Source organism: Pelmatolapia mariae, linkage group LG14 (assembly GCF_036321145.2).
Source record: "Pelmatolapia mariae isolate MD_Pm_ZW linkage group LG14, Pm_UMD_F_2, whole genome shotgun sequence".
NCBI lineage: Eukaryota > Metazoa > Chordata > Actinopteri > Cichliformes > Cichlidae > Pelmatolapia > Pelmatolapia mariae.
Window position 1 is genome coordinate 25,487,794 of NC_086239.1, and position 12,871 is coordinate 25,500,664.

General features: G+C 39.8%; 1 protein-coding gene across 1 annotated transcript; it reads right to left on the reverse strand.

Annotated features, from left to right (window-relative positions):
- Positions 1–9,273: 9,273 nt before the first annotated feature.
- Positions 9,274–12,871, reverse strand: LOC134641159 (extracellular calcium-sensing receptor-like). Its single transcript, XM_063493413.1, has 8 exons — positions 12,765–12,871; positions 12,199–12,493; positions 11,775–12,064; positions 11,255–11,550; positions 10,883–11,088; positions 10,526–10,747; positions 10,304–10,427; positions 9,274–10,178 (listed from the first exon to the last, which is right to left on the reverse strand). Exons 1-8 carry the CDS (start codon positions 12,869–12,871, stop codon positions 9,274–9,276), a joined length of 2,445 nt encoding a protein of 814 aa, XP_063349483.1.

Sequence of the window (12,871 nt, forward strand, 5' to 3'; positions counted from 1 at the left end):
GGTAGTGTAATCATGGTTTACTGTTTGCATGAAGTAGTGAATAGAGAAAACACCACCAATAACATAGTCACCGTCCACTGAAAATGCAGGGAGACGAGTGCTACCCTGCAGCTTACATTTCACAGAAGAAGCCACAGTACTATCCTGAGCCTCTGTAGGCATTTGATCCAGACCATCTAGATATAGATCTAAGGCAAGAGCTGATTTCAGCTCAGCCAAACACAGATATAATTTCAGACAAATAAATACAGCTGACAGCTCCATCCCGCCTGATGTCAGGCATCTGTTATGGGTGTGTTTTCACTCATTTATATAGTTATTCAAAGGCTGTGCTACGTGTTCATCATGACATGGTGTTATACTGGTCTTTGAGAAAGTCATAATATTCTATGATCTATATTTTACAACATCTAAGGTGTTGAAAATATCATGTATACCTAAGGTATTGTGGAAACAAATATAAAATTACTATGTAAGAACAAGTAATGTCAATGTAATTACCAAAAGTAATAATAATAGACAACCAATCAATTTGATTATTGTGCTTACATTACTAGCTATTACTATTACTGTTAGATTATAATTATGTGATAGTTTTTTTTTATATTAAGTATTTAGTTTTTTTAGTATTTTTATCTTAAAGTATAACCTTAACTATTTTAAATAAACCTCAAATATATTAAATGAATCTCAAATATAGAGAAGAAACTCTGAATATATTGAATGAAACTTGACTATATAGAATGAAAGTCTGAATACATTAATAAAAATATGAATTTATTGAACAACCTTGAATATACCAGTTTCAGCTCAGTTTCAGTTTTATTTTCAAGTCATATGTTAGTTAGCACAGGGTCAGCATTGCAATTAAATCTGTTTGACGAGCAGAAGACTCAGATGTCACTCAGCAATATAATACAGTAAAAAATATTACATATATATATGGCAGTTAGTACACTATTGCACGGAGTAAGGGTTTTTATTTTTATTTAAATACTAATAAAAATGGAGTGACCAGTGCAGAGTGTAGTATGAACTTGTGAAACTGTAGGACAGCTTCTGTGCGCATCCTGTGAAGTGTGATGTGTGTGTTTAAGTGTTGTAGTTGAGGTTTCGAATGGCTTGATGGTAAAAGCTGTTGTTGGGTCTTGTAGTCCGAGCAAACAAACTCCTGTAACGTCTGCCAGATGGTAACAAGGAGAACAGCTGATGTGCTGGGTGGCTGTGGTCCTTGATGATGCTGTGTGCTTTACTGAGACACTGTTGAAGATAAATGTCCTGAATGGCAGGAAGCCTCATGCCAGTGATGTGCTCTGCCGCTTTCACCACCCTCTGTAGTGATTTACGGCTGCTAGCACAGCAGCTTCCATACCAAACTGTAATGCAGCTCGTCAGCAAGCTCTCGATCGCACACCTGTAGAAATTTGAGGTGATGTTGGCATTCAGGCCAAACTTCTTCAGCCTCCTCAGAAAGTTGAATCGCTGGCAAGCTTTCCTGATTGCAGTGTCTGTGTGAAGGGTCCAGGAGAAGTCCTCGGTGATGTTGACTCCAAGAAATTTGAAGTTGCTGATCCTTTCGACCTTGACACCGTTGATGTGGATGGACTCGTGTTCCCCGACTGATCGTTTCCGGTAGTCCACTATCATTTCTCTTGTTTTGCTGACTTCGACAGACAGGTCATTGTCTGTGATGAGGCCTATGATGGTTGTGTCATCCGCACACTTAATAATGGTGTTGGACTTATGTTTAGCGACACAGTCATGCGTGAACAAGGAATATAGGAGGGGGCTAAGCACACATCCATATGGCATTCCTGTGTTTAGGATGAGTGATGAGGTGGTGTGCTTTCCAACTCTCACCACCTGGGGCCTGTTTGTGAGGAAGTTCAGAATCCATCTGCAGATAGGTGTTCCCAGCCCAAGGTCGATGAGCTTTGAGGCAAGTTTTGATGGGATGATGGCATTAAATGCTAAGCTGTAGTCGATGAAGAGCATTCATGCATATGTATTCCCTTTTTCCAGGTGAGTGAGGGCAGTGTGCAGGCCTCACTCACCAGGGAGATGGCATCCTCAGTGGCTCTGTTTGTTCGATAGGCAGATCCCTGAAGAGGGTCCAGATGTCAGGGAGGGAGGAGCAGATGTGACCTTTGACTAGTCACTCAAGGCACTTTATGATGACGGATGTCAGTGCAATAGGACCGTGGTCATTCAGACAGGAGACCACTGACTGCCTCAGGGAGAGGTTGAAGATATTGGTGAACAGCTTGTTGGCGCACGCTCTGAGAACCCAGTCTAGGATGCCGTCTGCTCCCAGAGCTTTGTGAGGATTGACCTTTTTGAAAGACCATCTCACATCTTCTGTTTTGAGTGTTAGAGTTACAGCCTCACTCTCTTCCTGAGGGTAGAGGATGTGCTCTTTGTTGCCTCATCAGCAAGAGACGGGGTGGGCTGAACACCGCCTGCTTTCCTTCTTGTAGTCACCCATATGGAAAAGATATATATAAATCTTATAAAGTTTGTATCTGTCTTGTGTGAAACTTGTATGAAAAGCATACAAGAGTGAAAACAGATATAAGATCCCTTGAAAAATTATATAAATGAAACTTGTATGTTTTGGATACTTACTAAAACAATATATGAAAGTAATGAGAAAGTGGCCACTTTCATGAGTAAATCATGTAAGCCTTATATGATTTACTCATGAAAGTGGCCACTTTCATGAGTAAATCATATAAGTTTTTACTATTTCTTTTCCATATGGGCAGTGATGCAGCGCAGTCCATTCCACAGTCACCTGGGGTCAAAGCTGTGGTAACTGGACTCCACTTTGTCCCTGTAGTCCTTTCTGGCCTTTTTTATGGACTTTTGAAGGTCATACCTGGCTGCTTTATATGCATCAGCATCCCCTGGGTTAAAGGCAGAGGTTCGCACCTTGAGCTTAACACGAATGTCTTTATTTACCCAGGGTTTCTAATTTGGATATTTGCAGACGGTGGTTTTGGTGATGATATTGTCCATGCATTTTTCAGTATATCCAGTGACAGAGTTTGTGAGTTCACTGATGTTGCCATCAGCTGCCATCAGCTTTCTTTATGTTGGCTCTGTTGAAGTCTCCCAGCACAATAAAGACAGCTTCAGGATTTTTGTTCTCAAGTCCAATAATGACGTCATACAGTTCATCCATAGCTGTAGCTTTATCAGCATTTGGAGGGATGTAAACAACTGAAAGGAGAACTGAACTGAACTCCCTTGGAAGGTAAAAAGCTCTAACTTTGATGGTCAGCAGCTTGAGGGTCTGGTTTGGCTTCTCTGTCTGGTTCGGCTCAAAACTCTGGTGCGTTTCCCCCCCCTTTGTTTTATAGAATGTACCTTGAATATATTGAATGAAACTGAAATATATGAAATAAATCACAAATATACCGAATGAAAGTATTAATATATAGAATGAAAATGTTACAAGCTGGTGCAAGAGCCTCTGTGTTTCAGATGTGTAATATTATAGAATGTGACGTTGCTATAAGAAGTAGCACTATGAATAAATGAGCAGGGGTGCAGCATTCCTAAGTAATGAAGTCATAGTTGTAGGCTTGTACTGTATAAACTAATACTTGTAACCAGGTTCAGTATTGTACTAAAGATACAGACTTAGGTGATGTAAAAGTATGTACTGAACGTTTAGCTGACCTTTAGCAGTGCTAAAAGAGAAATATGTGTAATGAAATTCAAATTTCCTTTTCTTTCAGCAACACAGGGTTACCACAAGGGATTGATAATAAACTGGACTGGGTTAAAAATACCACTACATGCTACAGGAGGGCCAGAGTCGTCTCTATTTTCTGAGGTGGCTAAGGTCTTTTAATATGTGTTGGCAATGCTCAGGATGTTTTATGAGTTTGTTGTGGCCAGTGCCATGCTGTTGCATGCTGGGGTAGCAGGTTGAGGAATCGCAGATGCTAACAGACTCAATAAACTGATCCAGAAGGCCAGTACTGTTGTGGGGATAGAGCTGGACTCCCTTAACTTGATGTCAGAGCAGTGGCGTGTCTAGAAAAATTTTGTTGGGGGGGCCAGGTAGGGGCACAGATTTGGAGAAGGGTGGCAGATGTAATTGGCAGATAATGTTAAAAAAAAAATCTACCAACCGTTAACCATAATTCAATAACCCTATAAACCTAATAACCGAATGCGCTTTTAACTCTCATTAGAATGAGATTTTAACCACTACGGTGCAAAGTTTTTAGATACTGCGTTGATAAAGTACAAGAGATACAATCAGTGCTTTGTCAGTGTTTATTCAGCATTCAAGGACAGCAATATTTGCATAGTTTTATTTTCTACAGTTGACAGGCTAACAAACCCTCCTGTGTCAGTGGCAGCTGAACTTCATTCGACCATGGCCTGCAATGACTTTGCCAAATTCTTCACAGAAAAAATCCAAAAGATTAGACAAGCAATTGGTACATCAACAGCAGATTCAGGATATGTACTGTGTCCACTGAAAAACTGTTTGAACACCATGAAACAGTTTCACCCTATTAACAGCAAAGACCTGGAGGACATCTTAGGTCAACTGAACTCCTCCTCTTGCTGTTTAGATGTCCTGCCAACAAGTTTTTTCAAAAAGGTCTCAAAAACTTTGGAGTCAGACCTGTTACAGATCGTCAACTTTTCTTTAATGTCAGGTGTGTTTCCAGAATCACTAAAAAGTGCTGTAATTAAACCCATACTGAAAAAAGACAATCTTGACAAGACACAAATGAACAACTACAGGCCGATCTCAAATCTCCCATTTTTAAGTAAGATCATTGAAAAAGCAGTTTCTCAACAGCTCAATTACTTCTTAAAACAAAATAACTGCTATGATGCCTTCCAGTCAGGTTTTAGACAGAACCACAGCACTGAAACCGCTCTGACCAAAGTGTTTAATGACATATGTCTGAATACAGACAGTGGAAAAATGTCAGTCTTAGTTTTACTGGATCTCAGTGCAGCATTTGATACTGTTGACCACAACATATTACTCAAACGACTGGAGAACCGGGCAGGTCTTTCAGGGACTGTACTAAACTGGTTCAAAACATACTTAGAAAACAGGAAATACTTTGTATCAATAGGTAACTTCACATCTGAGCAGACAAGTATCACATGTGGAGTTCCCCAAGGTTCCATCTTGGGACCCCTTCTGTTTAACATTTACATGCTCCCACTGGCACAGATTATAAAGAACAACAAAATAAACTATCATAGCTATGCAGATGACACACAAATATATATCACAATGTCACCAGGAGACCGAGGTCCTGTACAGGCTCTTGGTAAATGCATTGAGGAAATTAATGACTGGTTGTGCCACAATTTTCTCCAGCTAAACAAAAACAAAACTGAAGTAAAAGTCTTTGGAGCCAAAGAAAAACGATTACAGGTCACCAGAGAACTTCAATCTATACACCTAAAAACCACCAACCAGGTGAGAAATTTGGGTGTAGTGATGGATGCAGACCTAAACTTAGAAAAACACATTAAGACAATAACAAAATCAGCTTACTATCGCCTCAAGAATATATCAAGGATAAAAGATCTGATGTCTCAACAGGACCTGGAAAAACTAGTCCATGCATTCATCTTTAGTAGGCTTGATTACTGTAACAGCATCTTTACAGGTCTACCTAAAAAATCAGTCAGACAACTACAGCTCATTCAGAACCCTGCTGCTCGAGTCCTCGCTAAGACCAAAAAAGTGGACCACATCAGTCCAGCTCTGAGGTCTTTACACTGGCTGCCTGTCCGTCAGAGGATAGACTTTAAAGTTCTGATGCTGGTCTATAAAGCTCTGAATGGTTTAGGACCAAAATACATCAGTGACCTCCTGACCCAGTATGAACCTTCCAGATCCCTCAGGTCATCTGGTTCCGGTCTTTTATCAGTTCCCAGAGTCAGAACCAGACACGGAGAAGCTGCATTCAGTTTTTATGCTCCATATATCTGGAACAAACTCCCAGAAAGCCTCAGATCAGCTGAAACACTCAGTTTATTTAAATCCAGGTTGAAGACTCACTTATTCTCAGCTGCATTTGAATAAAGCACCAAATCCACACTTTTAAGCTTAAATTTCAAAACTCACATTTTAACTACTGATGTTATCTACTGTTCTGATTTTATCTACTGTTCTAATTTTTGATTTTATATACTGTTTTGTTTGTTTGTTTTAATCAATTTTAAATCGTGCTTTTTATTTGTTTTTGTTTTTAATGTCTCTGTAAAGCACTTTGAATCACCTTGTTGTTGAATTGTGCTATATAAATAAACTTGCCTTGCCTAGTATTTTTACTGACATATAGTGCACATGTGTTTTGGGCAAAAACATTTTTGAATATTAAAATACGAACACTTTTAACGGCATTGGCTAATTTGCCAATTGTATAATGCAAAACTTTATCTGCCTATTAAAAAAAGAAGATAATCTTCTCACAAACTGGTGTTTGATTTTGAAACAGGAAAAAAGTGGGGAAACAACTGAAAAGACTAACATTTGAATGAAAACTGAAAGCATGTAAATACTTTCTATGCTGCCTTATGGTAAACTTTGGTAATATTGATGTATAAAGAACAACACTGGCTGATGATGAAATACAGTCAGCTGACATGGTGACACTGCCAGTATTAACCTGCAGGGCTGGACTGGGACAAAAAATTGGGCATTTTGACTAGAGACTGGCCCACCAGGTATTAAAGCCATAAAGCCTTTGAATGAAAACAAACACTGTTGTGACAGTGATGTACACTGTCTTTTTGATATATGTATGATTTCTATACATTTTACATCAGATAAAAACTTTGTTTGCAAGATTCAGATAATTATTTAATAAAAGCTAGATATTTTAAATGAGAATAAGAAAGAAAAGTATTTCTTTCTGCCCCCCTTTCCCTGTTAATGCCCTACCTGGCCCCCCTGGCAACACTTTGCTAGACCCGCCCCTGCACAGTTACCAGCTGTCAGCTACTTAGAAAAGGATCCTGATGTTATTTCTCAGAAACAGTTCATAACTTCCCTTCAAATCATTCATGTCACCTAAAAGGTAAACCTGTTTCTCCATCACCTGTTCAGCTCTGATGATTCAGTAAGGACATCTCCTGGTTTCATCTGCATGTTTCCCTCTCACCACATATCCAAACCGATATCATGACCAGCAGCTTTTACAGCTGTGGCTCCAGCAAACATCAGCTGATACTAGAAATTAATATTAAACAAATTCTAACAACAGCTGATCAAGCTTAAAGGTGCTGCTGTTGTTTAGCGCGACATCCGCTGGTTTCCTCTTTCTGGCGCAAAGTGGGCGATAAACAAACGAGGGAAAAGCTGATCAGCTGATCACTGATCAGTTTCATGATTGAAGTAGGAACAGGAGAGAGAGGGGAGAGAATGAGAGAAGAAAAGGCAGCTGTGCAGCGTAATGACAGAATAACTCCAGCTTTGTGTCTTTTTTTCATTCTAGCTGAAGTACGGGACAAACTGTGACTCTTCTCAGCTCAATACCAAACGCATAATATTTTCTCTGAATGAGGGACCATTCCATTTTTTAAGGAGCCGTTGGCAACTCTACTAACTAACCTTGTGAATAAAATAAAGTTCACTATCAGTAACATCATAGCACCCGCCCAGCTTTATAGAAACACCGTCATGCTAGCTAGTACCCAGTACGAAAAAGTCAGCATAACGAAAATAAACCACATCTGAACTTGGTTTATATCTGACCCAGATAGACTGCAGGTCATAACTTCTTACCTGAAGTTTAGTTCACTTAACACTCGGACCGGCGGCCGCCTCGGGTCTCTCCTCCTCCTGCCTCCCCTTCCCTCATCCACCTGCTGGCCTCTGTAGAAGCTCCGCCACAGCCACCACCAAACAACTGAGTTATTTTTACACATCGGCCAGCATCTGGCCAATCCACCACCTCTCATTGTTCATGCCGTTACAAAAAAATTTAATAAATAAGTCATCAGCCCACCGGGCAAATGCCCGGTATGCCCGATGGCCAGTCCAGCTATGTTAACCTGTTAATCTTTCGCCGAAGAATTGTTTTCTGCGGTGCCGTCTTTCGTGCTTGGCTCTCCTACCTTTGCTAACATGATGCTTATTTGCAGAAGCCCATGCTGCATTCACTGACACTCGGATATCTGAGCTTCACTGTGAAAACATAATCGTACATTTGATATTTGATTGAATTTTATTGTTTTAGCTTCGGGGTGGCACCTGGGGTGGCCAGTCTGGTTGGAGGGGTGGCCTGTGCCCCCCCAGGCCACCCCGCTGGACACGCCACTGTGTCAGAGAGGCAGATGTTACCGAAGAGAAGGACTGTGACGTCAGTTTCTTGGTCATTAATATGCAAATAGTTATGACCACTCATCAACAACCATTGATCAAAGACCATTGACCAATGGCCATGAGTACCATTCACAGAGTTGGGGAATGGGTGCAATCACAGCATTGTAAGATGGTGAAAAATGTAACCTTGGGCCTCCTCCTCAATTCAAAGATGTTCTTTCCCTTTTTGCATAAATGGCCTCCTTGACTCCTCGCTCCAACAGCGTTCCTCCCTATCCAGGATGCGAAAATTCTCATCATTGAAAGAGCGGCCACTGGCATCTAGGTGTAAATAGACTGCGGAGTCATGGCCTGACAAAGTAGCTCTTCAGTGTTGTGCCATCCGCTTAACCAGAGGATGTCCGATTTCCCCGATGTATAAATCATGGCAAATCTCCTGGCACTTCGAGGTTTTCACTTAGGTAGCAGTTGTCCTTCTTCTCTCCTTTATTGCCTGGAGCATTCTTTAGGTGCCTTCCCAGATTTGACAAGTGTACAGATGGGATAACCACATTTACTCAAGGCCTGCTTGGTATGATGTTCACTTGACCCAGCTGTCTTAGCTAATTATGGGCTAACCTCCCTTTTATCGAAAAAATTCTTAAAAGAGTAGTTGCAAAACAGCTAACTGATCATCTGCAGAGGGATGGTTCAGACAATATCAAACAACTCAAAAAAGGACTCACAACAAGATACTGTTATCATGAAATGTGACTTTTATTATTGTGCCTTGAAAAAAAAATTGACCTTAATCAATTGCATTGAAAAATAATAAATGATTCAAAAACTGACATTTTGAAAATCTTAACGTAAATATCTGAATTCACTTAAAACTGAAAATCAAGTGATTTGCTAATTGTGTTGAAGCTGTATATTTTGAAGCTGCTGCTGCCATTTTAAGTGTGAAACCTCTAAATCCTATCCTTATTCATGATGTATTTCTTGGTGTTCTTCTCAGGCTTAAATATTATGATGAAACACTTTGGAGCAAATATACACAGCATTAGTCCAAAGCTGGAGGCCAGAATGGCAAAAATCTCCACAACTACAGTGAATTTCCCAGGAGAACTGACATATGCTGGGATAAAGGTGATCCACACTGCACAGAATATCAACATGCTGAAAGTGATAAGCTTGGCTTCATTAAAATTGTCAGGTAATTTGCGGGCTAAGACAGCTAAAACAACACAAAAGGCAGCAAGTAGGCCTATGTAACCGAGCACAGCCCAGAAGCCAACAGCAGAGCCTAATGCACATTCCAGTATGATTTTCTCCTTGTATGTGGTTAGATTTTTAATTGGGAATGGAGGGCTAAGTACCAACCAAATAGTACATATTAAAACTTGAATGAAGGTGAAAGACACAACAGTCATTCTTTGCTGTGGAGGACCAAACCATTTCATGACATTACTACCTGGAAGTGTTGCTTTAAAAGCCATTAAAACCACTATGGTTTTCCCAAGTACACAGGAAATACAGAGTACAAAGGTGATGCCAAATGCAGTGTGACGCAGCATGCAGGACCACTCAGATGGTGCTCCAATGAAAGTTAATGAACATAAGAAACACAGAGTCAGTGAGATGAGCAGCAGGAAGCTCAGCTCAGAGTTGTTGGCTCGGACAATTGGAGATGTCCTGTGATGAAAGAATACAGCCGCAGTCATAATGGCCAGACAGGCACCCAGAACTGAGAGTGTAGCCAGGATAATTCCTAGGAGGTCTTGAAATGAAAGAAATTCTACAGGCTTAGGGATACAAGTGTCTCTCTTTCTATTAGGCCAGAATTCCTTGTGGCAGGGTAAACAATCAGCCGAATCTGATTGAAATAAATACATAAATTAAAAACAAGAATTATAAGAGTTGTAATATTTTAATCATTCATATTATTGTAGATATCCACCCTATAACATTTTACATGCGTGGGCAAACATTTTATTTTACCTGTAATATTATTTATCTCTCCCTCAGGACACGGTATACAGTCATAGCAGCAGATGGGTTTTCCTTTCTGCAGCATTTTACGAGTTCCTGGAGGACAACTGGCACTGCACACTGACACTGGCACCTATCAAGACATAAAGGCTACGTAATAACTGCAAATATTTGCTATGATTATGTTAACCAAAATTTTATTTGCCAAACTCTTGTCCTTTTACTCGTTACTTTTGTGCTACCCTCCATCCAGTTTATGCTTCTGTTAATCTGGAACTCCTGGCCTGCTGGCAGTGATGCATCATACAACCCTACAGTTACTATCTCAGTTATTCCAGTCTCACTTTTCCGCCAGTTAACCAACTCATAGATAGCCACAGGATCCCCATTAGCGTTAAATGACACATCATATCTGTTTTGGGAAAAATTTACTTTCTTCATCTGAGTCAAAACCTGTGAAATTGTAAAAACACAAAAAGGGAGGGGAAAAAAATCAAATTTTGCAATAATTAATTCATATTTGTTTTCATTCAATGTACATTAGAGATAACGAAAAACATTAACACGGACTTGTTCATTTCAACTGACCTGTTTAGACTCTAACTTGGTTAGTTTTCTACACTGAGCTGTGACATTTTTTCCATGGCACACTGCATTATGGATGGCATGTGCTATTGCATACACAGCCTTGTACACCATGTTAGTAATTCTGAGCTGAGATGTGTCAGTGTATTGGCTTTGGAGATTCTGTATATCTTCAGTTCCATTACACATATTCATGTCTCCAACAGCACCTAAAACATGAACAGATGTTTATACTATTAAAAGTCAAAATAAATTTCAGACCTCTCTTATTTGATGCATTTAACCAATCAAGTTAGCATTTATCACTGACAGTCAATCAGAACAGTTCCAATGGTGAAATTCTACGAGTAACCAAATTCGTTGAATTAAAGTTACTTTTTTTCATTTTGCAGTTGAATGCATCCTCCCAGAACTCAGTAAGCACTGCGGAGGCAGCAACTTGAGAGGGTGAGATATTGAGTAGAAACTCTCTGAGACCTGGGATTACAGATTTCTGAATCCCAAATCCAATGGCCCCAGCACAGAAACTGAATTTTGTTAATTCTGGACTGGTTACCCATGACTCACTGCCTATCCACTGGCGAGGTGGAAAAGGCTCATGTGATAGTTCCTCCAACAGGATCCTCATGTCTCCTAAAGCTGCAAATGCCACAATAACCATAGCTGTGGACCTTGTGAGACAACATAATATATTAGAAAGATTTTCAACTATGTTTATTTAAGTAAGTTATTGATAAATGGTAAATGGATGGGTTCATATATAGCACTTTTCTACTATACCTAACTAGTCAAAAAACTTTATACAACATATTATTGTGGTATTTGACAGCATAAAATATTTATCTTTAGGAGAATAAATCAATTGCCACACAAGTCATTTCTGTCATGTAGAAACCTGCGGATAACATCTGCTACTCTCTGGATCCTGCTCTGTGGGTGGGACCGATAGAAGGATACAGAATATTCCACACAGATCCCCTCTTTCTGTGCTGCTTCTAGAAAAGATGCCATGCCATTATTTCCATAATCCGAATCTGACCGGACAGCACCTATCCAAGTCCAGCCAAACTGTTTCACCAGCTTTGCTAGTGCACCAGCTTGGAACTGGTCACTGGGGATTGTTCTGAAAAAGTTTGGGTACTGCTGCTTGTCAGACAAGCATGCACATGTGGCAAAGTAGCTCACCTAAAGTGATAAAACAAAACAAAAATCGAATAAATTAATTAATTAATATAGCAGTGTAACAATGTACTGCAGTGTTAAAGTCATGCACAGGCATATTTTAAAGTCAAACTTTATCCAGAAATTCAAATATTTACTTGAGGAATGTTAAAAGAACTGATGACTCGTGACAAGCTGATGGATGGTGTAGACCCAGACTCACCAACAACAGCCATCACCATACCAGATTGGGAGCAGTTATTGCCAATGTAAAACACAGGGTCCAAGCTATTTAAAAACTGAAATGCCACATGCACCGCCACAAGCACTGATGCACATGAATCGTAGATCTGATACCCCAGTTTGATTCCAGGCAACAGCTCTGTGTTGTTGTTAATCTGTTCGATGGCAAAGACCATTGCACGTGAAAAGCGCAGCTCACGTGTATTAATGCTGGAGACAGATAATTATGTCACTGTTATAATTTGAATCAGGTTAAATTACAACAGAACAGAACAGAATATACAGTCTAGGAAGATTTGCAGTTTGCAGCTATGAACATTTATTTATTGTAATTTTTTTTTTAATCAAAGGTTACATTAGAAATTAATTTCAGCACACAGTTATGGAAAATCAGTACAAAATAGGCACTAATGGATCTCGAGCATAACGTTAGAATATTTTTTTCCTCACACAGAACAACATACTTCTCTCTCTTACTGACCTCCCTTTGCATCTTACTGGCTCAGGCATGGTGGTGTAGTTACTGTCAACTGTGTGAATGTAGGAGTGAATGGAAAAAATACCACCAATAATGTAGTCTCCATCCAT